We start from the raw sequence: 26,714 nt of genomic DNA on the forward strand, positions 1-26,714 counted from the left end.
TTGTGCAAGATTGCCAAGACGGATGTAAATAAGAGAAACGAAAAGGCAACAAAACCACCGATGGCCTTAAAATGGGAAGCATAGCTAACCCAAATCCAACTTGATGTTGGTTCGCAAAGTGCCCAGCAGATGGCGCCAACAGTGTTGACAAACGGCCCCTTTTCATGGTATGTTTTATAAAAGGGAGGACAATTCCAAGTGAATTCAAAAATAGATTTTAATCTACACGGGGTAACAGAGTCGTACATGTCCAGACATTGAAATACTGCTCATCAACAAAACGCTGTAGGTTGAAGAATCACATCAAGTGATCGCCGGGGATTTCGGGGCGTAGAAAACAAGTACAATAAATGAGTGTAAACATTTTTTTCTATTTTTTCCTTATGTGCTATTCCATGACGCCAGCGTCATCACGCGTCGGCTCAACCGGTAACTGCCGCCGTCGTTTGCGGGCAGCTAATGCAAAATATTATAAAATCCAAAGGATGTATACAAAATAAATGGTGGTGCACTTGCACCGAGTATGGTACGCCAGAAGTCAAGCAAAAGTGGCCACGGCGCTCCGCCAGAGCACTGAGCGTTCTTTGAGGCTTTTTCCCCACCAGTGTCCATTGGTCCCTTTTTTTTTCTTTTTTCCCGGCTGCCGTTTCCTTTCATATGCGGAGCCGGCACGTCGGTGACGAGGCACGGCGGGTGTCACCGGCACGGCAACCAATCCGGAGCTCTTTCCGGTCTGCCGCGGACACAGCCGCCTCCTGTTTGCACACAACTGCACGTCTGTGTGTCCAGTCCCTAAATGTGGCCAGCTTGGAGCTCAAGTGCTTACTTGGAAATGTGATATTGGCACGTGTGACATACGCCCGGGGGGGGGGGTTCCCTCTGCGTCCCCGCCCTCCCCCCTTCACTTGGCGTCGGTGGACAGTTGCTCCAGCAGGGGGTCGGCCTCCCTTTCGGGGGTTTTGACGCTGTCGGTGCGCACGATGCAGGTGGGCCGGTGCAGGTTGAGCATCACCATCAGCTGCTGCCGCTCGAGCCGGAGCTCCTCGATCTGAGCCTTCAGATCCGAGTTGACCATCTCCAGACGTTCCGATTCCTGCCGGGAGGGAAACAAATGGGCATTGCTCAGATCGACGACGGCGAGGGGGGGGCATCGCTCGGGTCTGCGTCGGAAGAGTCACCCTTTGAAGGAAGTCCGTTCGTTCCTTCTTCTTGTTCCGGCATCGCGCCGCCGCTACTTTGTTTTTCTCTCGCCGTCGTTTCCTCCGCTCTTCGTCTTCATCCATCTGCAGGGTCGGAGCCGACGGTCAGATTTGAATTTCACTTCGGGCCGGCCGCGGCACCGCATCTGGAACCTCACCTCTGTCTTGATGCTCAGCGTCCTCTTTCCCAGCCTGCCCAGGAAGTGCAGCGGCGAGAACATGGCGCCCAGCTGGTGGAAGTCGGCCAGTTTCAGCTGGTCGGTGAGCGTGGTGGCTGAGATGCCCGCCAGCGGGCCCAGGCAGGGCAGGGAGCCCGCCGCCAGCGAAGGGTCCGGAATCTGTCCCGGCATCATGTCCCGCCCGGCAGCCGCCGCCGCTGCTGTTGGGAGGAGAGCAAAAGCCTTGTGAGTTTGTATCCCGGCAGAGTCCTTCGTCAGATCGCTTGGTTGGTAACGTACAGTGGGGCAAACCCAAAAGTCATTTGTGGAAAGAAGAAGCGTTTGTAAAAATATTTGATTGGCATCCACATTCCGCTCCAATTTCAAATCATCTGACCTTTGAGCCCTTTGATTTCAGAACTTGCCGCATCGCCGCGGCGGCGGCGAGCGCGTTGCCAGTTGTGTTCCCGAACGGCCCCCTCCTCGGCTTCCGTGCGCCGCCGGCCGGACAGGTTGGACGAGAGCCCGACAAAGCCCCTCTCAGACGCGGCAAACAAAGAGCGCTATTGTGGCGCGCTCTCAAACAGCTGACTGTGCTGCAGTCCGACGAGCCGACAGCCAACGATGGATGGTAAGTTAGACGAGACTTGAGCCGTTACAAAAGCCATAGAGGGAGGGAGGGAGCTTACGTAACGCACTCCACCCCAGCATATGGAGCGCAAACTTTTTTACGGTTGGACTGAAAGAGAAGAAAAAAAATCGATTGACTCGCAAGTAGGCAAAGAAATGGCCGCCGTCAGGAGAAAAGCGTCCGTCCGTCCGGCAGTCCACCTGCGCTGGCAAGCTCGCGTCTGCATTTGTCGTGACCTCTTCGTTCGGGCTGCGTGACTTATTCGCTCCAAGGGTTCGATGCAGAGCCAGCGTGAGGCAAATGAGGCATTTGATCATTTAATTCCTCCCTCCCTCCCTCCTTTTTTTCCCCTCTCTCGCTCGCTCACTTCATGTATAACTCCCATTTACACGGCGCTTGGCAGCCGCCTGTTGTTTTTGCTGGAGAGGAAAAGAACAAGACAGCTCTGGTAAAGATCTTTCTCCGACAAAATTGCCTCTCTGTGAAACTCCCGCGAGGGACGTCGGAGCCGAGCGCGCCAAGGACTTTTTCATTTTGCGCGGCGGCCGACCCGGCCCACATGCGAGCCGAGCGAGAGCAACAGTCGTTTGAGAAAGCAAAACCATTTGAAAAAACAATGTCGTTCGGGTCCCTCTATGGCAGGGCAGGGGCAACCCGCTCCGGGCCTCGTTCCACTTCCGACCAAATTCCCCTTTGGGCGCGAGCTTCTGAAAAGAACCTGAAAAGTGTTTGTCGTCTCCAGCACGAAGGACGCCACCAAATGTCATTCATGTATTAGCTGTGAAATATAGGAAGGACCCGCTTAATGTTGGTTCTGGTTCCCGGCCTAAACGTAGTCTGGCTGGCTTCACGCATACATTTTGGAGTGCCTGGGCTCACTTTCAGCTCGCTCCATTTCCTGAGTCTTTCCTGAGAACAATTAGCAGGGCTGTGGAATTCCTTCTCAATAGCCAGCGGGACGACCGGCGGCCCCCATTATCCGCATTCCCTCCAGCCGCCGTCAATGTGAGGGGGGGGGGGGGGTTCTTTCAAAGGCATTTTTTTTGTTTTTTTTACAGGGCCACTACACTGTACGCTAGTTGTTGTTTTGAGCAAACGCTCAGTTCCATTTGTCACCATGTGCTCCAGCTTTTGATTTGTTTTCCCCTTCTCTCGTCACGCAGAAGTGGAAATCCGAGGAGCGCTCGGCCGCCTGTCCCGAAACCCTCGCACCGCCGTGGGACGGGACCTAAACCAAAAGGTAATTAACTTGGCTTGCTTGACCTTGAGACAAAGCGTTTTTGGCCGCCAGACTTGGTGTTTGAAATTACGGGAAGAGCCAGAACATTTTCCAACATGGAATCAGCCACAGCTATTGAAAAAGGCTGCACAGCAGCATCTCGCCCGGATGAAATGTTTCACCGAGTTGCGAGCGGTAAGCGGCAAGGCCGGAGGCCAAGGCACGCTCGCTCCCCATCTCCGGCCAACGTCTCAGCCGTCATCGTTACCATCTGCGCTCAGTCGCTCGGCCTTACGCGACGCTCCCGGGAAAGCGGAGAATTTGTCTTGAGAGTCAGGACGGACATTCCTGCGAGCCCTCGTCCTATTTTCATTGGCGCGTCGGGACAACCGGCCCGGGAGCCGGCGCCTAGATGCGAGGCCCGGCGGGTGGACATAGGGTAGGAGGTGCCGTCTGGGCGGGCGGCAAAGTTATACGCGGAAAATTGCAACAATCAAAGAATAAGCTGTTCGCCGTCATCGGCCCGAAGGGATTTGCCTCTTGGGTGGGCCTGTTTGATAGATCCAATAACGGCAGACAAAAAGCCACGGCGGTTCCCACCCGTGACAAATCCGACCCGCAACCCTCCACGAGAAGAAATTGGCCGAGCGAGCCGTGGCCAGAAAATGTGATTTGTTGACGCCACCGTTGTGAGATGATGCAACACCCGCATGCCCTTCCATCCTTTGTCCCGTGTTTCGTCATCCATCCGGCACACTGTGATGAAACGCGCTTTTGCCTATTGGAGCCCATATTTAAAAAAAGATTTACAGGGCCAACAATGATCAGGCGGCACCATCAGCAGTGCAAAGGGGCTTGGGGGCTTGCTGTTGCCTAGTTGGCTGGCGGGCCCGCAATGCGTCTGCAGTGTGTGCACTGCGGTGCAGCTCGCCAATTCCAGCTCCCCACAGACGTAGGTACTGGAAGGCATTTCTACTTAAAATAAACCGCCCGCGCGCCCACCTCCAGGCTCTCAGCACCTTTAGCCCCGAGCTGCCTGCCGACGGCAGAAATCCCTTCTTTTTGTTCGTCAAAACGTGCCCCAACGACACAAATAGAGCCAAAGGCGAGTCGACGCGTCACACACGCGTCGCAGCAGCTGGAGACTGGTCCAGTCACCGATTTGGAAAAGGCTGAACCTTTGAACTCGCAGGTCGCATGCATGCCTGCCATCACATCATAGTTGCCATTCCACGGTCGGTCGGCCTCAACTATTTCAGGCAGACCAGGAGCCTCGACAGCTTGAGGTTCGTTTAGATGAATGGCTCCAAAAATTTCCCTTATTTGACATCTATTTTCGTTGACCTTAGTCACACAATGGATTGCTTAAATCGAAAGGTTTGGTAAATGCACAATACTCACTCAAAGAGAACTTCTTCCGTCAATGGTGCAACCGTGTTCGCACACTGTGGAGAAATAGCATGATTGATTAGCGTTTAATTTTAACGCAGCGGTCAGAAAAGTTTGCCGCTTGAGTCATTTGTGTAAACATGAGCCAGCAGAGTATGTAGCAATTGAATGAAGAGCATCACGTTCTTTTCTTCTGTACTGTATTTTTTTAAATATATTTTATCTGAATCCCATTCGAATCAAATACACCTTTTGCCTAAGGAATACTTGCAAACGATCGACATGTATTCACACAGAAACATTGATAAGTTGACAATAAAGAAGCAGTCTTTGCGATCGTTTACGACCTTGTTACGCTCAACCAAAATTCTTCCATAAACGACACGTACGAACAGTAATCGGATATCCGACGTGGCCGTATGTGACCTTTCACTTGTCTCTATAGCTGCGAGGTGACAATATTGGGGAAGTTGCGATTGAACTCCCCGCTTTTACCGGTTCCAATCTGAAACGCGTGCAAAGTGAGCCGAGTCTGGGCGAGCGCGGGCGGAACTTGGCTTGCCGTCGTCATCCTGCGACGTGTTGGCGTTACATAAGTGTCTCCGCGAGCGGAGGAACCGACGGTGCGGTGCGGTGCGGTGCAGTGCGGTGAAAAATGAAAAAGCTGGATCGTTTGGCGTGCGTGGTGTTATTAGAGGAAGCAAGCTGGCATATCGCGTCGTGCCAGCCGCGCACACATCCCCTACGACCATGTAACACGCACGGCAAAGTTTACAAGGGATTGATTGCAGCGCGGTGCAGAGCACAGCACATGGCCGAGCAGCGACTATTTTTCCAAGTAGCAATTCCAAAAAAAAAAAATTACATCGTGTACTCACAACCGATCAAAATAATCATCATCATCATCATAACGCAGAAGCGACGCAAGGAAGGAAGGCGACGGCGGGTCGCGCGCTTACCTGTTGTGCGTCTAAACAAACGAAAATCAAAACAATCCGGATGGGATGAGCGATTTATATTTTTCCCAGAGTCGGCTTCGGGTTCGGGGACTAGCCCGAGTGGTTGCATCAGCCCGCTTAAGTAGTGGGCCAGGTCTGGGAGAACTCCGGAATGCGGAAGTGGCCGAGCCAGACGTAAGCGTGCATGAGACTCATGCAAGAGGACGGACGGAGGGGCGGGGCTGGACGCCCGGCTGACTCCGCCCCCTAGCAACCGAAAACATACACAAGCGGAGAGGAAAACTTTGGACGCTCATCCAGGCAGGCGCCTCTGCTGCTGTTGACAGGAGCCGCTACATAGAAACAAGTGCCACGATCGCACGGACTCAATGCAAGCGCAGTCTAGCGTCCCCTGCAAAAGTATTGGAACAGGCTTAGCAAAGATTCTCTTTTTAGGATGTGTGTGTGCGCATTGAAAAAGCAGTATTTCTGCTTGCACTTAAACGTACGGCTATATTATGGCTGGCATGACAAGTGTTGATTTGCACTTCCTCTTTTATTCCCACTTGACGAGTTACGCAAGTTACACTTACTTGACTGGCTTTTTATTTGCTTTGCTTAACCCTCGTTCGCCCCCTTCGTCGACACCTGCCATTCGTCGCGCGCCTTCCGTTGACTGCTACGGACGACCTCACATGCAACTTGAAATCGTGTTATTGCAGCTGGCCCGCCAACTCCGACGCTATAAATCTTGCAAGGGCGACCGACCGCCATCTTTCTTTGGCCTTAAAGTGCCCTTAAGTGCTGTTTTGCTTGAGTCACAATTCGCTGTTGTTGAAGAAACGTCTCACGATTGGCTGCATGTTGTTAAGGAAAGTTCCAGAAAATTCCAAGCGTGTGAATTTTGGCCTCTCTGCTTTCCCCTCGTGTTCACAATGGTTAACAAAATAGGAATGCGCTGCATTGGAAAGACGACGTGCGGTGTTCGAGACTCGACTCGCCAAAGTTGCCATGTGTCTTAGTTCAAGCTTGTCCACTCTTGACTAATTTCATATTTTTGTCAACGTACTCAATTGTTCCAGTCACAAAGCATGCCACCGGGGTTATTCCAGCCCCCCCTCCCCTCAAATCCCCCACTGTGTTCCCCTTTTTTTAGCTTCTAATTTGGCTCTGCTGTGATTTATGTCTCACATCTGTGGGGGAGGGGGTCGTGTGCGTGCGTCACACTCGCTCCAAACATAGACCCGGAACACATTTCAGAGGTGCCAAGCGGGTTAATAAAGCAGAAGCCACGTTGTGTAAGGACGAGATGGTCACGGCTCTCTTTGCAGCAAAGTTGTCACTTGGATGCAAGAAAACAAACCCGAAATGATCTGATATCGTCAAATCGCATTTGGACTCCGCGTTAATGGGTCGGAGTGAAACAAAAGTCAATGTCTTGTCAATTTGACACAGCACAGAGAAGAGTGTCAACAAGTCAAATGAGCCTGAGGTCAAATGGACTTTTTGGCTGATTGTATTTAAGTTGTGTTTCTCATCATTGATGTGTTTCCCGGCGGCAGGTGTCGTTCCCCGAAAGGCGCCCGCCCGCCTCCTCACGTGAGCGTGCAGCTCAGTCAGTGTTATTTGCTTCACGTCTGCTGGGCGATGTCCTTTCTGCACAACCGTGCCACCTCTCTGGGAAATACCCGTGGCCCACGCCAGACAGCGTCCAGTCCAGTCCCGTCCCGTCCTGACTCATTCGTCCTCCTTGACCGCACTGCAGACACAATAAGGCAAGCGGTCCCTATTAATTTGCTTCCTTCCTTCTTGTTGTTCTCCTTTCGGGATCCTCGCAGACGCCCGTTGGCACTTTTTTGTAAATCTTTCCATATTTCATAAGAGCCGGCCGGGGCAGAACAGGAAATTGGCGGCCAAGCGCTCTTGATTTCAGCAACTGACATCTTTGCCATTCTTGCAGTTGTGCTGAAAGAAATCTGTACTATTCCCATAGCTCATTTATGATCATTAATAGTTCCCATGAAAATGTAATAAATGCTTAAGGAAGCACCAAAAAACTTTTCAATCTCTTATCAAATACCAAGTGGGACCGTTTTGAAATAAACAAAGCCCGATGCGTGAAAGAATGGTCCCATCGTCGGCTTGTTCCTTGGACGGATTGTCTCCATCCTCTTGTTGCATGTCTCACATTTGCGCTCACTTTTTCCACATCCCCAGCGCGCTTGCGCTTACATTCCCAGGGAAGTGCTACATTTACGGCCATTAATCAATGTCACGGGGCCGAGTCACCATTTATGGCGAGCGCGTGGCGACGTCAGCCCATCAATGGCCTTTGTATTATATGTTAGCAGGAAGCTCTCAGACTGATGACTTCCACGAAGCTGCTTTCCAAATATTAACCATCCTACTGTAGGAGGAAAGTCGACTCACTCGATTCATCAAGTCCACAAGAACAGGGGTGTGTAGACTTTTGATATCCTCTGTGTTCACGCGCCTACCTAACTATTTGCCCGGCTCTGTCCAGCAATTCAGCTAGAATTTCAAAACGGGAAGCGCTGGATTCTACTCTGGGACATGTACACTCACTCACTGGCCACAATATTGGGAACACCTGCACAATGCCGCACAGTGGTGATACAGTACAAATTCTATTCACAAAGAGCTCAACTAAAATAAACCATTGGTTCGCCTTGCTAGTAGAATTTTGATAAGAGTCCACGTTATTGCCCAATGTTGTGGCAAGTGAGTGTCGTTAGCCCGTGAAGGTTGCAGCGCCCCCTAATGTGTCTGAACTCACCAACTGAAATCTTAGAATCGCACAGTGACCTTGAACGCACCAACACATGCGGCGGAGTCGTGTCCCCGTTTTGCTTTGACTTTCTTTGCTAGCTCGTGATCGACGTTGTTACGGGAAACTATGGTTGAAACTATCGTCGAAACTCGTGGTTGTTTATTAACGTTCGGTTAAAAAAAGAGAGGACGAAAAAAACGCTCCCTCTTCGGCGTTACGGCCGTTGCCCTAGAAACAAAACAGCCTGCTATTCCCCGCCCCGCTCCATATGTGGTCAACGGACGTGACGCAGCTCGCTCCGTGACGTCAGCACGTCGTTGAGGACGTTGCTTTTGCGGAGCTTCGAAAACGCAATGAATAAGTCATTCAAGTCAAGCTCCCACTCCTCCACAAATGAATTTTATATAATCCTCCTTCTAAATATAACGCTCCATGTTTCAATGTCACCGTTTATTTTTCCCCTCTTTGCATCGCATATTTTCCATCTGTAAAAAAATAAACTATGTCATAAAATATGTCCCAGTAAAATAGAGATGGCACAAACATTGAAATATGACATTACATGGCAAGACGTAAAATGCTACACGTCGGTGACTCTTTTGGTAATTGTTACATCACAAGTTTGTCTACAGCACCTATACATGTTTCGATCCGCCTTTACATGACAGCTAAGGGATAAAAGACACTTGTTGTAAGAGATTTGCATGCATGTATTTGTGAAGCGTTCATTTTGGACAACCGCACTTGCACCAGAATGGAAGAATTCAGCCCCCGCTGCACTTTGGAAGTTTCAACAACAGCAAACATACACTACCCAAAAAAAAAACAAGAGTACAGTGAACCCCTCTAGATCACAGTTTGGCGTTTTTACGATAGATATTTGATATATAGTACGGATATGATTCACCCTACATTGTACTTGCTTTTTTTTTTTTTTCCCTTTTCCATTCACAACGCCAGGAGCGTCGGTGAGTTGAGACTGTCTTCCGGGCCGCTCCGGGCGTCCTCCGCCAGGGCGTCCAAGTCGGCCAAGTTGAAGGAGAAGACGCCGGTGCGGTAGATGCCCCCCCCCCACGAGGGGCCGGAAGACGCGGCGAGCGGCGCGGCCAGACATTCCAGGTCGTCGGCCACCGACTTGTACAAGGTTTCCCAGTCGGGCAGGCAGAGAGGCCCGCTCAGGTCCACGATGTCGGGGACGAAGGCCCCGGCCGCCGCCTCCCCCTCCTCGGACGCCTCCATCTCAAGACTGGGGACCAAGTCGTCCAGGTCGTCCTTCAGATCCTCCAGGCTCTCGTCTTGGTCCTCCTCCAGGTTGGAGGACAGGAGGAGGTTGGAGTTGCCGAAGATGGCGGCGGCCGGGATGCAGCGGACTTGGGCCAGGCTTTCGGGCGACGTCATCGTGTCTTCGTCCTCGTCAGCTTTCTCCTCCAGCTTACAGCAGGAGGAGTCGTGCGAGGACAACACCTGCTCCAGGCGCTCCTTCTCCTTCAGGAGCTCGTCTATCTCCGACTGAAGGATGGACTTCTCCTCTTCCAGTTGGTCAGTTTCCTAGCGGGGAGGGGAAGTCAGGCATCGCTCATATGCTCTTTAGAGATAAACAATAGGATTTCCTTGACACGTACAGCTTGCAGCGTGTCGATCAGCTCCCTGCGCCTGTTCCGGCATTTTGCCGCAGCAATTTTGTTCCGCTCCCGGCGAATTCTCCGCCTCTCGTCCTCTTCTTTGGAAGGCTGCAGACGCAATCGACAAAAACAGGCACATGGATGCACACCGAGAAAAAAAGTCCACACGTTATGTGATCGCCAAAAGTTTAGATGAAAAATAGGTTTCAAAAGTCAAAACTTCTCAAGGATGATAATCTTCCACTGTAAGGAAACCAGTGTGACTTGACGGTGACCTGCTGTTAGGAAGTCTGTTGTCGCCATCTAGCGGTGGGACTGTGCATTTCACTCGTTTTACTATCATCATTATTACTACATTGAAAGGTGATCACTTTCACTTCAATTGAATTAGAAATGTTAAAACAGGTTTTACAATTATTACCATTTTCATGCGCCCCAGTAGACGGGAAAATATTTAGGCGATGAGAACAAGAACCGCTCCACAATGTCCCTGCACTGAATCGTGATGCAGAGGCGCTGCAGGCTCCGAAGATAAACCAATTGCAGCGTCGTCTTTCCCGTACCTTGTTTTTGTGCCCTTTTATGCAGGCGGAGGGCTTGGCCTTCTTCTTAAAAGGCGTCTGGCCCCTGCTGCCCTCTTTGGAAGGCGAGACGCTCGGTTGAGACGTGCGCCACCGATCCGGCGAGATGGCATCCGCGCTGGGGACCACGCAGTCCGACGCGCCGCTCTCCACCTCCTGACACCGCCAAAAGAAATAGTGCGTCTTTTGTTTTCTCTTTCGATTGTAATAATAATGCTTTTTTCTGACTCTTTACCTGGTCGTTGTCAGGTGCCGGTGACAGAGGCTGCAGGCTGCACCCAAGAGTGTCCCCGCCAGGCGATGCTGTGCTGCAGCTGGACGACGACGAGTCCGAGGAATAATCCGGGTGCATGATTTCTTTCGATTTTCTTTTCCTTAACTATCAAAAGAAATGAAAAGCGCACATTTAGATGCGTCTGAAAAAGGCAGAGGATATGAAATAATGCATACGAATGCTCACTTATCTTCCATTTGCCAGCCTTGGTGAATGTTGCAAAGTGCAGCGAGTGGCAGGACGACCCGCCTTTTATAGTGAGCTGGATTTTATGAATGAAACGTACGAGAGCAAACCATTCGCTGGGGTTAGGGGGAGAAGCAACGGTGCGCCAATGTAGCACGTGAAAGTAACAATCGGAAAGCCACAATCAATGATAATCCAATGAAAATAGGTTTCGATCAATGCGAATGATGGAAGTAGAACAGTCTTGTTCGAGGCGGCACCCCACGCATCTATCTGCACGTCATGAATGAACGACGTCATTGAACGCATGCAGCTACCGGATCATACCTGCAACGTGACCCGTGGCCCGTTTTTTTAAAAAAAAATATATACACTCGTTTTATGAGAAATAAGATTAATTTCCAATAGCAATCCCTTCTTTTTAACATTATTTCTGCTCAGTCAGCTTGTGCAATCGTCATTTTGCACAGCTGGCTTATGCAACGAGGCACAGCGCTCACGTGCTCCGGTTTTTTTCTTACAATTTATTTGTAATTATTTGTTTTATTTATATAAAAAGGTGCCTTAATTCAATACAATTCGTGTTGTCTTTTACGTCTGTGCATCTGATCGAAACGATAGATCGTCAACAAAAAAAAAGAAGCATAAATACCCTCTGCGCCATATATGGCATTTCCGGTGAACAGGGACGCACAAGTGCAGGCAGGCAGGGGGCGCTTGGGACGGCTCCAGACGCAACAGAAGGGGGGGGGGGGGTCTGTTAATTGACCGTTAGTGATTTATTTAGGTTTTTAGCACTCAATGAAGAACTTAAACGTCCATTACGTCACCCATGTTACACCGGCAACAAATTGTTACTGTATTTGTATAATCAGAGATGCCAGAAGTCCACTTTTGCCGATAAAAAACCTTGTTAAATTTGAATGCAGTCTACGAATGAGACTTTAAACTCCAAGCAAAATAGACATTTTCTTGCCTCAAACGCTGTGGGCGTGTCTGCATTATTCGCAGTCAGCGTCAATCAAATTCTACGACTAGTCCTGCCGAAATGATAAGATGGCACCAAGCCAAAACCCTGTCGAAGTTTTATTCATTAGTGCCTGAATAGAAAGTGAGAAAGCAGCAAGATGGTGAAAGAATACAATACAAGTTGATAGAGCGCATTTCACAACAGCTTGAGGTGTCACAAAGCGCTTGTCAGTGAAAACCAGTCAATCAAACCAGGAATGAATAAATAGAGTGGTAGAACAATACAACAAAGTCCAAAACCAAAATGGGTCCCCTGACTTCACTGCTGTGATTTCTACGGGCTATTTTTAGCTCGCTGATGACATCACAGAGCCATTGGAGTGACCGGTAGTCGGGGAAAGCGAAAGCGGGCCATTGTGAACGGAATAGAAAAGAAAGGAAAGGAAAAGAAAAGAAAGGGGGCCTCTTGGGCTTCCCGGCAGCCGCTGCCGCTTCTGCCAGGGAGGGGTCGGGCTCGGAGGAGGCTTATTTACTGGCACATCGTTAGCCAGGGAGTTCAAAGTTCACCTTCGAAAAAGGCTATTTTTAACTGGGCAACATCAGCGCATTGGTTGATTTAGGACTTGAAAATAAAAATACACAAATGGCAGCACCTAACGCCGAATATGTATGTCATGGAAGATGCAATTATGCAATATATTTGCCAACCATGCGACCCAAAGCAAATAGGAGAAGATGGCACGCTCGCATCGCCTGCAGAGGTGTCCTATTTCAGCCACGACGCTCACAGACAGGAATCCACGCAAGAGGTCTCACTCTGCCGTCTTTCTGGAAGCTTCGCCCGTGACGTCACTGAGTACAAACCCCGCCGGAGCGAGGAGGAGTCTGGTCCTTTTTTCCTGCCGTCGAGCAATGCCACTTTGTTGACATAAATAATCTCAGTTGCCCTGCGAAACGATGACGTCACTACCGCGAAAGGGGTGGAGTGTTGCCATGGCGATCGGGAATATTCAACAACAACAACCAGCGCGGGAAAGAAAACACACAAAGCTTTCAAGCGGCGTGATATCGACAATAATGCACATTCTAAACTTGTTTTCAGCAGTTATACTCTGTCTCGTGGAGTTACTATTACATCATTGCATTAACACAATAAATAATGAGCATAAATTGAACTATGACCTCGTTCCGCATTCGCTGGAAGTGTTGCACAACATGATTGTGCAGCACGCAAAATCTTTCACGTGAAGGGAGGTCGGTCGTGGCAATGACAATGTTCGTTGGTTGGTTTGGTTTTGGTTGGTTGTCAAAGCACAATGCCCTTGCTCTACCTGTCTGTCCTCCATGCAGGTGAGAAGAGGAGAGGTCACAGGATTCCCTCTTGTCCTTCTCAGGCAACACCTGGAAATGTACTCGCCCACATTTACACACACAACCATCTTGTTCTGCAAGTGCGACACGCCTGTTTGAGAGAAAAGTACGAGCACCGCCGCGGGGCTTGGAACGTGCACCACACCGCACGCAAACGGATGGCCTGCTTTGCACGCCAGCATTTCAAGATTCGAGAATTTTTATTCGCCATGTTTGGGCGCGCCAGACAAGGAATTTGACAGCCTCTGTTCAACATTTAGGCGACTAACAACACTCATTCAAAAATGTATTGGAAGTCGACAAATTGACATACCAAAGAACTTTACCTTAGGTATGCCCCGCTTGCTCAATGCTAACACGTAAGCGAAAAATGGCACCCACAGGCCAAAGATTTGCACGTTCAAATCTCTTCCGTTCATTTATCAGGGTAAATATAGGAGAATTTGAAGTCGCCATTTTGGTCAAATTAAGATCATATCTCAAGACACTGCTGTGTTTCTGTTTTCTAATGACTTGAGTTGACCATCATCTTTTGAATGACCTTTGCCGCGGATTACTATATTAGTTAACCAACTTTAAATGAATACATTTGATTGAATAAATTCATGGGCTCTTTTGTTTCTTTGTTGAGGTCGGTCCACAACTTCACTAGTATCTTCATTTCCATCACTAAATCTCGGTCATCAAACAGCCACTGACAATTAGGAAGACCACTCTTCTACCTTGTTGCCCGTAAAATTGATATGTATATATTTTTTCTCTCAATTAAAGACAAGGTAAAAGATTATTGGCATTAAATGTAGCGTTTAGGAGTTGTTTTAGGCCAAAAGGAGGACCGATTAAATTGACTTTTAAAAATATGCTAGGCATCAGAAAAATATCCACGTTGATAGATATGATGTTCAAATATTTCCTCTCCTTTTTATCCACCGGCTGACGTTTGTCTGACTATATGACTATAGTCATATATATATATATATATATATATATATATATATATATATATATATATATATATATAGTCAGATATATATAAGAAAGTAGGTCACTCCGTCGTTGAGAACAAGCCGTTCAAAAGGCGACAAAAGATTGTGCGGTGTGTCGTGTTTTGGTTGCATCACGTACTTCACTTGTCGCCCATTGTGCTGAGCATTATCTTTGCTAGTTGCTGCGTTTTCACAAGTTGAGTGTTTGTTGCCTTACGTAACGTCACGGCGGCCAGCGCTCGGGTTTACCATCAGAGCCCGCCCCTTTTTACAGGATGCGCCATATTTGGGAAATGACGTACAGGGGATCCCGGAGCGGAATCTTCCATTCCTTGAAAGCGGGAGGAAGACTCTTGTCAAAATGTGGACTTTTTGCTACAATTATCCTTTAAATGTCACTAACTGCTGCTTATTTGGAACGGTAGACGTATTTGAAGAGGTCTTGTGTTGTGATAGCGTGACGTTTTCTTCCGCGTTTCTGTCTTTTCCACCCTCGGTGTCTCCCCCTCGCCCCCGTGACGTCACTCGAGCGGCCCGCTCGCAGACTATAAAAGAGCTGCTAGCAGACTCGCCTGTCACTTCACGCTCAACTGCTCGGCGAGACAGCAAGACCTAACAAACCTTTGGAGCTCTTGTCATTTGATTGTATTCGATCCATTGGACCTTTGCGAGCCTTTGGTGGTTGGGATTTCCTCACGCTTTCCTTTTGAACTTGGGAATTTGCCTCGGTGCCGGAGCGATGATGTTCAACGTTTTCAAGCCGGAGTGCGACTCCTCCTCCCGGTGCAGCACCGCGTCCCCGGCCGCTGACAGCAACAGCAACGTGGGCTACTACCAAGCGTCCCCAGCCGGATCCTACTCCAGCATGGGCTCGCCACAATCTCAGGTATCATAAATCATGATAACAATGGAGCGTTTGAGCAGTGCACGTTTGTTCAAATGCAAATATGAAGCTTAACTTTGGTGCATTTTATTGGAATCAGGATGCAATTGAAGTGTTAATGTTGAAAGAGTGCCTTCGTGGCTGACAGTAGTATTTATTAAATACGAGTTTGCAAGTTGGATGTTTGACCAAAGTATTGGCTCCAAAACATCCTTCTCCTTCCTGGAATTGCGCTGACGTCCCTTTTTCTTGCCCCTCTGCAGGATTACACCGAGCTGACCAGCTTGAGTGCCTCGTTCGTCCCCACGGTGACGGCCATCTCCAGCAGCCCCGACCTGCAGTGGATGGTGCAGCCGCTCATCTCCTCGGTGGCCCCCTCGCACAGGGGACACTCCTCCACCTCCAGGCCCAGCCCCGCCTACCCCAGGGGGGCCGTGAAGGTGTCGGCATCCCGCCCTCACAGCACCACCAAGAGAGGCAGGATGGAAGAGGTGAATATTTCACGATGGTTGTTATTTCATCAGATGTCTTGAAAATGTGCCTTTTCTTGTCCATGAACACACGGCTTAAGTTTGTCTTTGAATTTTTTCAGATTTCAACCGAGGAGGAAGCCAAAAAAAAGATTCGCCGGGAGAGAAACAAGCAGGCGGCCGCCAAATGCCGCAACAGGAGGCGGGAGCTTACCGACACGCTCCAAGCTGTAAGTATCTGCCTCACTTGGAATACACTCGATAACAGCTGCTGTTGGCCACAGTGCACAGCCAGACGCTCACATGCAAACTAAGCGGCCAATCTCATGTCACTGACTAGGCCACGCCCACAGCACGCCAAGCTTGCAATTTCCGCCACTGATTCCTCTCCTCTTTTACGTCTTCTCAGGAAACGGATCAGTTGGAGGACGAGAAGTCTAGCCTTCAGAACGACATTGCCAACCTCCTCAAGGAGAAGGAACGTCTGGAGTTCATCCTGGCCGCCCACCGGCCCATCTGCAAAGTTCCCGCCGAGTTGGACTCGGACTTCCCTCGGGCATCGGTCTCGCCGGCCCGCTCGTGCGTCTCCGCCGAGCCCCCCGCCGTCTCCAACTCGCTCTTCTCCGGCCTGTCTGCCGGCACGGCCGCATCCGGCGGCGCCATCAAACTGAGCGACCTGGACGCTTCGGTACTGGACGAGTCCCTGGACCTGCTGAGCAAGACGGAGGTGGAGCGCTCGGTCCCCGAGGTGGACCTGTCCGCTGGCGCTCAGGACTGGGAGCAGCTGCACCCGTCGGTGACCAGCGGTGACTTTGAGCTGCCGCTGTGCACGCCGGTGGTCACCTGCACGCCGACCGGCACCACCTTCACGTCCTCCTTCATGTTCACCTTCCCCGAGGCCGACGCCTTCCCTGGCTGCGGAGCGGCCCACAGGCGGGGGAGCAGCGGCAACGAGCAGTCGTCCGACTCGCTCAACTCGCCCACGCTGCTGGCCCTTTAAGACACCCGGAGAGCCTTGGGAGTTACGGCGACTCGGAAGCCCCTCTGTTCCTACTCGACTTCCAAAAGAGCACATGGTCTCTCTCCATCACAGAGCTACGGACAATTATTTATGCTATGGCTTGCCTTTTTACATGTAGCATGTTTCACTACCACCAAGTAACCTACGAATTCTTGTACGATCTGTTTTCTAATGGTGCTACATAACCGAGAGTCGTCTTTGTTGTCGTCGTAGTGTTTCCTGTCCGAGGAGCAGCGGTAAAAAAAAAACCTGACAACTTAAACCATTGGTACAGGTGCTCTGTCCTGAACGTTCTATGAAAGTTTTCTGTGAAAACAACACAAGTTTTTCTGATTTGGGGGAATTCATTTATGAGATGTGACTTTATTTTTTTACAACAGAAGCAAACAAAAGAAGTCAATGTTTGTTATATATAGATTGATGTAAATAAACTCTTGCAATATTTAAATTGACACTTTGGTCTGGTGGCATTTGTACGCTCACATAACTTTATTAGGAATCGAAAGGTTACGCTGCAGACATTCAACTTGTTTAGAATGACACAATTGATATATATAGTTTTAGTTTTTTAAATTCAGTTATTTTTGAAATACATTTTGAAGCTATAGTTTTGAACTATTTTAAGATTTACATGTAAGAAGATTATTTAGCAATATATCAGAATAGATGTTTATATTTTTTCAACTCTTTAAAAACAACCCGTATAGTTGCAGACATTTTAAACGTCTGCTATACAGTAGCACTACACCATTTGTTCTGTTGATTCTTTTCATGTACTTTCTGTTGCCAAGGTTAACTGTGGCACAAGTCACACAACTCTGACGTCAGTGTTTTTTTTTTTTTTTCCTCCGAATGCTGAGCGCGGCGAGATGGCGTCACACTTCCGTGACCAAATGGAGACTTGGAGCAAGCCGGTGGCCACAAAACGCATTCAAAGGTGACCATTTCGAGCTTCACCTCTCGTCTAGTCAATCCCAATCAAATTGCACGGAAACGGTACAAAACAATTCTAGGGTAGCTTCGCGGTAGCTTGTGCAACAGAGAGGATCCGAAAGCGACGTCGTTTGCATCTCGACCACAAATTTGCAAGAAAGCAAAAAGCTCACTGGTGGAAAGCCTCCTCACTCGCAATACATCAAGCAAAAGTCCACGGTGCAGCGGAAATTGCTACATAATGCACGCAAACGCAGCTTTGCACAAAATAAAGCACACGTCCAAAACAAATGGCACTTTTGCCACGTACAACAGTGCTTATACGGTGTTTGCACTTACATTCGATACGTTTATGGTTAAATAATTCCCCCGAATCTCCGTGTTGCTGGCTAGTGTCAATTAAAAGTGTACCGTATAAAGCGAAGTGTATTTTTTTACATAATGGTGCTATTTGATTGACAGTTCACCGTTGAGCCGGCCGGCCAGACACGCCCACCGGAGAACAGTCCTTTTTGGTGAGTATGTCTTTTGAGATTTTTTTTTTTTGCCTGGAATATCGATGTGAAACATGACGATTCATGTCGTATTTTCGATAGAATTTTTTGCTTGCAATTTATGGATATTTACCGTGCTTTGAAAAGTGTGTTTTGTTAATACATTCCTCTATATTCTGCTGCTCCGTGTGTGTCAAAGTTGTACTTTAAGGTTTTGTCACGTTTTAAAAAGCGTAAAAAACTTCCAGCAATCTACCACAGTAATAGCGTGCAGAAATGACGCAACGCCTAATCCTCCCCACCCTTCCTTTCTGTGCAATTATCATTTATTCATTGAATCATGCGTATTTTTTTTTTCTCCCCAGTATAAGAGCGGCGGCTTGCCTCATAAGGGGTGTGTGAGTGCGTCCGTTTCTTTTTGTGTGCCCGTGTAAGGAACGTTATCACCCTCACACACCCAGTTATTGTTCAAGCGCGACTGGCGTGGAAATTTCCGCATATGACACCAATTCAGCCGGCTTCGGTCTTGGCACTGATGCACTGGCGTAGCCCGGACGTGTTATTAGCCGTTGCATAAGAGTCGCGCGGTGACTGTCTGCCCCCCCCCCTCTTCCTCTCAACAAAAGATGCTACGTGCCTAATATGCGTCTATTAATATTCCTCACAACCCCCCGTGAGGATGGAGGGCTATAGCAGCAGAAATAGCAGGTGCCTCTTTTTTCCATAACATCAGCATCAACAGCGGTAAAATTAGACCACTATGACGCCAAAACGCGTCGGCTTCACAGCCCAGGGGAAGGAGGGAGGGAGGGAGGCAACCAAGGCGATGGGAAAGAAGAGGAGGAGGGCGATGATGTTGTTGTGAGGTAGACTGGATGGTGATGACGATGGCGATGAAGCAGGCAGGTTCACCCACATGCCAACCTGAGATGCTTTGAATAGAACACTTGAGACGTGCCAGCCAGGCACAGACGTGCACTTCTGCACGTAAGCACAAGTACCGAAACGTCAGTCCAAAAAAAAAAAAAGGTCTGGTTTTAGTTTGGACGTTTTGAACATGAAAACAACCCAAGAAAAATGCTAATGAGTGGTCAATAGAGGGTGCTAGGGCACATACCACACCATTTCCCCAAAGACTAAAAATGGAATAAAACATTCATTGAAAAATAAATAAGGTGAAGTCATTTGAGAGCTTGCTTGTCTCCAATTTGAACATGTCAAGACTTTTTATGCATAGTGACATACTCATCGAGCTGACCGACACGTAGCTTTACTAACTAACTAACTAACTAACTAACTGCCAAATCAATTGACTGCAGAATTTCCTTTTGTGGAAATGTACTGCGTTTGACAGGACTTGAATGGCTTGGAAGCCAAACCAGCGTGACAGAAGATCATATCCTGTTCCACTCTGAAGAGTCAAACATTCTTTGCACGTAGTGCGATTGGCGTACGCAATTTGATGATCTCAATAATTGACAGCGATCAGCGCCAAGGGGCGGGACGGGGCGTGCCGGCGCCGCCGCCTTGCGTCACCCGGCCACATTCAGAGAATTTTTATCTTTGTGCTCTGAAAAAGTAGGTCACGTCATTGCCACGTCAGTTCCAAGTTTCATTGATAGATGGTTATAGCTTCACTGGAAATTTACGTTCTGGCCTCCGACCAAGTGAGCGAGTCTTGGCCTTAAGCAAACTTCTACTTTTAGTGTAACAAAATGATCACAAAGATGGAGCAAAATAATCCCATGCACTTTATTTGGAGCAGGTTGCTAAAATGGAACATGGAAAATGGAATTGCAAAGACGGTTTATGAATTGACTTCAACTTTACGATGGTTATGAAACACCATCCGATGCTTCTTAAGTGGCTCACATCTGCTGACGTCTGGCATGTTTTGGGGAGGGGGGGGGAATTGTACCACTGTTATTCTTGGAAAATCCATCTGGGTGGCGTCGAGGAGGTTGCTATTCTTAGAAGCCATTTGACGCACCGAGCTGCGACACCGGGGAGATTTCTCCATCCAATAATTGTCGTTCTTGCGCCAGACTCACCACTCGGTATCCCCGCCTCGTCCGGTGGGCTCAGGAGCGATGTCTCCGTGGAAACCGGACCATTTTTATGTAACCGACTCGTGCGTGAGCTGCCGGCAGAGAAGTCGCAGCGAACGGTGGGATGCTTTGAATGACACCCTCCCTGCCGTTGCTTCTAAACGTGATCGTGAGCAATTAGGAGGACAGAGAGTGACACTGGACAGAGTTGTGGAGCAATAAGTGAGCGATAAGAGATTTATTGTTTGTGTAGGATGTCTGTGACCCAGATGGAGTTAATATTTAACACCATTTCTCATCCTGCCACATACACTGACTCCAAGTAAAAAAGCTTGGTGGCCGGAAGCCCAGACAGATTATTGAAGAAATGGAAATATTCATCAATGGAAACAAATATACAGATTGTATACACTCTAATCATTTTCAAATAAAAAAAACTAAATAGAAAAGGTTTTGCCAAAGTGTTTATTTCATTCAAAACGCACACACACACACACACACACACACACACACACACACACTTGCTCTATTGACCCCAGACAAATTGACCAGTTTGACTATCTAGAAAAAAAACATATATTTAAAAATGTACCTTTTTTAAAGATAGGAACATCTCGTAAAATAATCCTCTTTTTTTACATCATTATTGCCTTACACTTTTTCATGTGTCAAAATGTGACGTGTACGTGTAGTTTCTCCCTCCGACCTCGTGGCGTCGCTGCTGCCGGGAGCAAACTGGTTTCGTTTCGCCGAAGCAGGAAGCCGTTAAGCGGACTAGCTAGCTGGCAGTGGCTGGTTGGTTGCTCGCTTGCTCGGCCTGTGAGAAAGGTTCCCAGCCATGGCTCGGTTCGCGACGTTCCTGCTCTTACCAGTTCTCGTCGAATTGACGTCGTCCATCTCCTTCTTCCTGCCGGTCAACTCGAGAAAGTGCTTGCGGGAGGAGATCCACAAGGATGTGCTGGTCACCGGGGAGTACGAGATAAGCGAGCAGCCGAACACCAAAACCAACCTGAAGGTGAGCCGCGCCGAATATCCGGCTCGTCCGGCGAAGGCCACGGATCGACGGAAGCACATTTTTATGAACTTTGGAGTCACAATTTAAGGTCGATTTCTTTTTTCTGTCATCGTCTGAACACGCGGGCCCCAAAAGGACAACTTCCTGGTTTAAATCAGCTAATTAGTTCATGCTAAATGTCGTCAACCGCTACTTCGACATCGCAGTGGCTTTGTGAAAGGCGCTTTTATGCTAATATTAAAATGAGTAGCTTATGTGCAGGGAGGTAATGTTTGTTTTGCTCCGCCGGCTGTTACACGTCACTCTTAACGTGCCGCGCTGCTAACGTTAGCATGCTGCTATACGCCAACAGGGAATGCGATGACGCTCAAGTCAAACGAAGAAAACACAAACTGTACACGTTTCTTCTCGCAAGCTTGGTTGTTCTGAGAAGTCGTTAACATGATCAGTCATCGCACAGCTCGATGTCCTTATTGACTTGCTTGTAATGAATGTGAAGTCATTCTGAGCACATTTGTTATTTCTGGTGTGTGTCCAACTGGTAGCTCGCCATTTGAATTGAAGATTGCTGAGGCTTGATTTATGGACAGTCCCCCTCCCCCCAAAAATGGTCCAAATCTTTTTGTCATAGATCACAGATTCTGCCAGCCATTTGCTCTACAGCAAGGACGATGCCATCAAAGGGAAGTTTGCGTTCACCACGGAGGACTATGAAATGTTTGAGGTGTGCTTTGAGAGCAAGTCCCCCATGGGTAAGTTTCAAGTTGATCAAATAACGCTACTACTCTTTTTGAGCAAGTCCTAACATCGATATTTGTTTGCTGCCTTTCTGTAAAGGAACCGGAAGAGTGCAGGACCAATTGGTCAACTTGGACATGAAGCATGGCGTGGAGGCCAAGAACTATGAGGAGGTACTCGCTTCGTCAATACTTCTACGAGCCCTGTTGTGTTGTCGCACTGCGCTCGATAATAAGCATACAGGAGCAATGCTGGGAATTGTGGCACATGTGGCGCAAACCCTGCGGCCCCAGCTCACAAAGACCACCTCAACTGTCATCTGTCAGCATGGACTTTACAATAGCATGATAAATGTGTCCAAAATGTCTTGTACGTATTTTATTCCTATCGAGGAGCTGCATTGATAGATTCCTAATTGTTGTCGTTTTGGTTCGACGCTTTCATTGTGGCCACCAAGTCTTAGACTGACACCTACTGGATGACCTACGTAAGAACGAGTGTTGGCTTGATTGCAATTGGTAAGGCTGAGTTTATCAAAATGTTTCTTGTGAGTGCAGATTGCCAAGGTGGAGAAGCTGAAGCCTCTCGAGGTGGAGCTGCGGCGACTGGAGGACCTTTCCGAGTCCATCGTCAACGACTTTGCTTACATGAAGAAGCGAGAGGAGGAGATGAGGGACACCAATGGTAAATCCATCCATCGCTTTAGCGCAGTGATTTCCTACCGGCGTGCCCTGCGGGTTCTAGGCTCAATAACCGTTGGGAAAGACTGCAACTGAGCAAAAAGGCATTCCCGTCCGTCCGTCCTCGCTAAGGAGATGTTGACTTTCCCTCCTGCCTCCGACAGAGTCTACCAACACGCGTGTGCTGTACTTCAGCATCTTCTCCATGTGCTGCCTGATCGGGCTGGCCACGTGGCAGGTGTTCTACCTGCGCCGCTTCTTCAAGGCCAAGAAGCTGATCGAGTAGAAGAGGAGCCGGCCGGCCTTCTCCGTCATCCGGCTCGACCCACGCGTCCGAACATCCATCATTCCTGGACGGCAAGGGAAGTTTTAGCCACTGGGGGTGGGCTCGAATTTGACTTTTTCAAAGATGCCAGACAACCGCTATGATCCAACAAGACGCAAAAATTAAAAGGAAAATATGACAAGCTATCAGGCCTATTTTGTTTTGCGGTTTGTAACATGACAAGCGCTGCGTGTCGGGAGCGACCGACCGACCGAGCACCATTTGCAATCTTCTGGCTTCCCGTCAACAATGAGTTGGTTTTTGTTTGGAGCGGACATGCCACGAGCATGCCGCTGAGGAGATCCTCCAAATCAAGTGAAGGCTATTTGATTGTTTGCTTTAGTTTGTTGCCTCGCTACATTTGCGTACGTCATGAGTTTTATTTGTTTCCGTACTGTAAATGCCCGCCCCCTCCATCCCATGCACATGTTTATCTTTTTGGGGAATGGCTTGGTCACTGTTAATGTGTTGTTGGGTTTCCCCCCCCCCCCCCCCCCCCTCTTCGGTCCATATAAATTAGGTTATGTTGGAACTCATTTATGCTATCACTCACTCACCATCTAAAATGGCCAACTGGCAGCATTTGTAAAATAGCCTGGAGATGTTAGTTCAACAGCCTGCTCTTCAAGCATTTTGCTAAACGGAACTTTTGATAGCAACAAGTAACACTTGACAATTTCTTGTACATGCAGATCCATCCCAATGATTTTTCTAGGTTTATTTTCATTTTAGGGATACTTAAGGAGGTGCGGTTACATGGACTTTGGAGAAGTTACCTTCCGGTCTAATAAAGGTTAATTATCAAGGTATCTATCATGGGGATTTCATTTTTTTGTTTTAGCAGCGACCGTGTGCATTGATCTTTATGTTGACTGGTGCATTTTGTAAATTTGTGTTGGGCTTTTACTGAATAAAATACAGGATGGATTTGTTATTTATTGCGTGGTCTTATACTCCATTAAATGTTTCATATACACAACAGTAGTTCTGATAATTAAGTAAACACGCATAAAAGATACTTTGCAGAAAGCTTTCCCTGCGTCAAAATGATGCAATGCAAACGCTGCCAAGATCTCAGCCAATCACTGACGACACCGCATTGTCACTATGACCCGGATGTACCTGTGGAAACTCCCACACGACCCGGATGTACCCACGAATCACTTCCTTCCTAAAATGGCCGCCGTACCAACATCAGACAAACTCACGAGATAACTTATTTTTCTTTCCCTGTGACAACAAGTTGTATATCTTTCCACAATGCCGGGCGGGGATAAAGAAACGGACCTGACTGAGCGAGTCGAGGCCTTTTTGTCCGACTTGAAGCGTGGCGGGAGCGGCACCGGACCTCTGCGGGGCTCGGCGGAGACAGCCCGAGAAACGACCTCGTTGCTCCGTAGGATCACGTCGCAGGCTCGCTGGAGCAGCGCAGGTGCTGCATAGGAAGCATTTTTTCTTTTCTTTTTTAAAACCAGATTTGTATTCATGACATCTCATCTGGCGTACTACTGCGCTTTTTCTCCTCACCATTAAGACAGCACAGAAATGTCATCGATGCATTCCATCTTTCATGAATGAAGTCAAATGTCGCCGCGTCGTTTTTCTTTTTTGACCGGTGGTCTTAAACTGCCTTGTAAGACATTCACTCGATGACAAAACATTCCATTTTAATTTCTCGAGCACGCGTTGGCTGCAAGATAGTTTGAATGTGAACAAATAACTGAAATGAAAATGGTTTGACATCTCAGGTGACCTCATGGAACTGATCCGGAAGGAGGGCAGGCGCATGGTCGCTGCCCAACCGTCAGAGACCACTGTAGGGAACATGATCAGACGTGTTCTCAAAATTATAAGAGAGGAATATGCAAGGTGATTCGCATATGGAAGGAAAATGTACTTTTGAATGACTTGTGTACAGTTAGCGTGGCCAGTGCCCACCCATTAAGAGTCAAGCAAACCATTTTTTTGTTATCTGCATATGTAAAATTCCTTCATCGGTTGTTCACCTTTTGCACGTATATCTGCAGGTCTCGGGGCAGCAGCGAGGAGCTCGACCAGCAGGAATCTCTGCACAAGCTGCTGACAACGGGAGCGCTCAGCGAGGAGAACTTCCGGCAGCATTTTGCTCCCCTCAAAGCCAACGTCATCGAGGCCATCAACGAGCTGTTGACGGAGCTGGGTCAGTTGCTAACAGACAAAGAAAGTCAAATGAAGTTGAGCTGTAGGTTCAGCCTAAAAGGACGCTCCAACTGTAAAATTGCCAACTTGCAGACGGGACGACAGACAACATCTCCATGCAGGCGCTGGAGCACATCCACTCCAACGAGGTCATCATGACCATCGGCCGCTCTCGCACCGTCGAGGCCTTCCTGAAGGACGCCGCGCGCAAACGCAAGTTCCACGTCATTGTCGCCGAGTGTGCGCCCTTCTGCCAGGTAAGCCACACTGCGGCTAATAAAAAAACAAAAAGATAAAGTCCAGAAATGAGTCTATGTGTCATGTTTAAAATGATACACTGTATGTATTGGCTATTGGTTTCTACTTTGCATTTCCATCAGGGACACAAAATGGCCACCAGTCTGTCAGAAGCTGGTATCGAAACGACAGTGATCGCAGATGCCGCCATATTTGCGGTCATCTCTCGCGTCAATAAGGTAAGCGAATCACGGCGGAAGATTCGGTGACGTCACGAAAAAGAGGACAGCGCCTTTGTTGGGCTCGTCAGGTGATCGTCGGGACGCAGACGGTCCTCGCAAACGGAGGCCTGAGGGCTGTCAACGGGACGCACACGCTGGCCCTGGCGGCCAAGCACCATTCCACGCCGCTCATCGTTTGCACGCCCATGTTCAAGCTCTCGCCTCAGGTGACCCGAACGCGCCGTTTGGATACGCTGCGTCCGGCCCCGAAACGATTCTGACTCTCCAACCTCTTGCAGTTCCCAAATGAGGAGAACACCTTCCACAAATTTGTCTCGCCGCACGAAGTTCTTCCATTCACTGAAGGTGAATGAACTCACAGTTCACATCGTCTGACTTACCGTTGCCAGAACCGGTTGGGTTCACGGCTCACTCTTGACGCCTTTCTGTGCAAAGAGCACGTCGAGGCTAATTGGCTGACCAACATTGACGCTGAACCATTTCTGCCTTAGGTGAGATCCTGTCCAAGGTCAACGTGCACTGTCCCGTGTTCGACTACGTCCCGCCGGAGCTCATCACGCTCTTCATCTCCAACTTCGGCGGACACGCGCCCTCGTACATCTACCGCCTCATGAGCGAGCTCTACCATCCCGAGGATCACGAATTGTAATCGGTCCACTTAAAGAGGCGTGACACAAGTGCTCTGTTTGTGTTGTGCTTATTTCAATGTGTGGGCTGCCACTCTCAGACATTTTTAAAACCAATCTCAGATTGACAAGAGTAACTATCGTTTCATTTGCAGAGAATTGCTGTTGGTCCTCTAAAAACAATCAAATAAACTTGATGAGAGGACCTCCACACCACAATTGTCATTTGGATCAGCAGCATTTTCATTTGGGCATTTTTTTTTTGCATGAATATCGATATCCATTACCATGCATGAAAACATTTTTGTGAAGTTGAGGCGGTGGTCGACCAGGGAGAGCTGCTGCAGTTAATGCTCTTACGTTATCACGAATAAGATGTTTGATGGCAAGTGGGGTGTTGAAAGAGGCCAAATAGCGTTTGCCATTTTAAAAGAAAATTACTCGCAAAAAGGACACATTCATTCCACTAAAAAGATTGTCAAGCGTCGCTCCCCAATAGTAATGTGCCGT

At 48.6% G+C, this 26,714-nt stretch overlaps 5 protein-coding genes and 1 long non-coding RNA gene across 6 annotated transcripts; 4 read left to right on the top strand and 2 right to left on the bottom strand.

Moving 5' to 3' along the window:
* Window positions 1-199: 199 nt before the first annotated feature.
* Window positions 200-1,552, bottom strand: LOC133146931 (jun dimerization protein 2-like). The gene is made up of 3 exons (XM_061271034.1): window positions 1,358-1,552; window positions 1,179-1,283; window positions 200-1,093 (listed from the first exon to the last, which is right to left on the bottom strand). Exons 1-3 carry the CDS (start codon window positions 1,550-1,552, stop codon window positions 902-904), a joined length of 492 nt encoding a protein of 163 aa, XP_061127018.1. The 3' UTR covers window positions 200-901.
* Window positions 1,462-7,306, top strand: LOC133146932 (uncharacterized). The gene is made up of 4 exons (XR_009711451.1): window positions 1,462-1,603; window positions 1,776-1,988; window positions 3,152-3,228; window positions 7,097-7,306. It is a non-coding gene; the product is annotated as an uncharacterized LOC133146932 (long non-coding RNA).
* A 1,454-nt stretch (window positions 7,307-8,760) lies between these two features.
* LOC133146930 (protein c-Fos-like) lies at window positions 8,761-10,898 on the bottom strand. Its single transcript, XM_061271033.1, has 4 exons — window positions 10,764-10,898; window positions 10,511-10,684; window positions 9,948-10,055; window positions 8,761-9,873 (listed from the first exon to the last, which is right to left on the bottom strand). The coding sequence occupies exons 1-4, from the start codon at window positions 10,878-10,880 to the stop codon at window positions 9,274-9,276; spliced, it is 999 nt and encodes a 332-aa protein (XP_061127017.1). The 5' UTR covers window positions 10,881-10,898; the 3' UTR covers window positions 8,761-9,273.
* A 3,980-nt stretch (window positions 10,899-14,878) lies between these two features.
* On the top strand, window positions 14,879-17,140 carry fosab (v-fos FBJ murine osteosarcoma viral oncogene homolog Ab). The gene is made up of 4 exons (XM_061269554.1): window positions 14,879-15,200; window positions 15,461-15,688; window positions 15,790-15,897; window positions 16,077-17,140. The coding sequence occupies exons 1-4, from the start codon at window positions 15,054-15,056 to the stop codon at window positions 16,665-16,667; spliced, it is 1,074 nt and encodes a 357-aa protein (XP_061125538.1). The 5' UTR covers window positions 14,879-15,053; the 3' UTR covers window positions 16,668-17,140.
* A 3,774-nt stretch (window positions 17,141-20,914) lies between these two features.
* On the top strand, window positions 20,915-23,855 carry tmed10 (transmembrane p24 trafficking protein 10). The gene is made up of 5 exons (XM_061269557.1): window positions 20,915-21,178; window positions 21,810-21,930; window positions 22,016-22,089; window positions 22,474-22,600; window positions 22,761-23,855. The coding sequence occupies exons 1-5, from the start codon at window positions 21,002-21,004 to the stop codon at window positions 22,880-22,882; spliced, it is 621 nt and encodes a 206-aa protein (XP_061125541.1). The 5' UTR covers window positions 20,915-21,001; the 3' UTR covers window positions 22,883-23,855.
* Window positions 23,856-24,070: 215 nt separating this feature from the next.
* On the top strand, window positions 24,071-26,417 carry eif2b2 (eukaryotic translation initiation factor 2B, subunit 2 beta). The gene is made up of 8 exons (XM_061269555.1): window positions 24,071-24,353; window positions 24,670-24,790; window positions 24,949-25,100; window positions 25,193-25,356; window positions 25,480-25,575; window positions 25,647-25,784; window positions 25,857-25,923; window positions 26,070-26,417. The coding sequence occupies exons 1-8, from the start codon at window positions 24,182-24,184 to the stop codon at window positions 26,225-26,227; spliced, it is 1,068 nt and encodes a 355-aa protein (XP_061125539.1). The 5' UTR covers window positions 24,071-24,181; the 3' UTR covers window positions 26,228-26,417.
* The last annotated feature ends 297 nt before the right edge of the window (window positions 26,418-26,714 follow it).

This window comes from Syngnathus typhle, linkage group LG22, assembly GCF_033458585.1.
Source record: "Syngnathus typhle isolate RoL2023-S1 ecotype Sweden linkage group LG22, RoL_Styp_1.0, whole genome shotgun sequence".
Classification (NCBI taxonomy): domain Eukaryota; kingdom Metazoa; phylum Chordata; class Actinopteri; order Syngnathiformes; family Syngnathidae; genus Syngnathus; species Syngnathus typhle.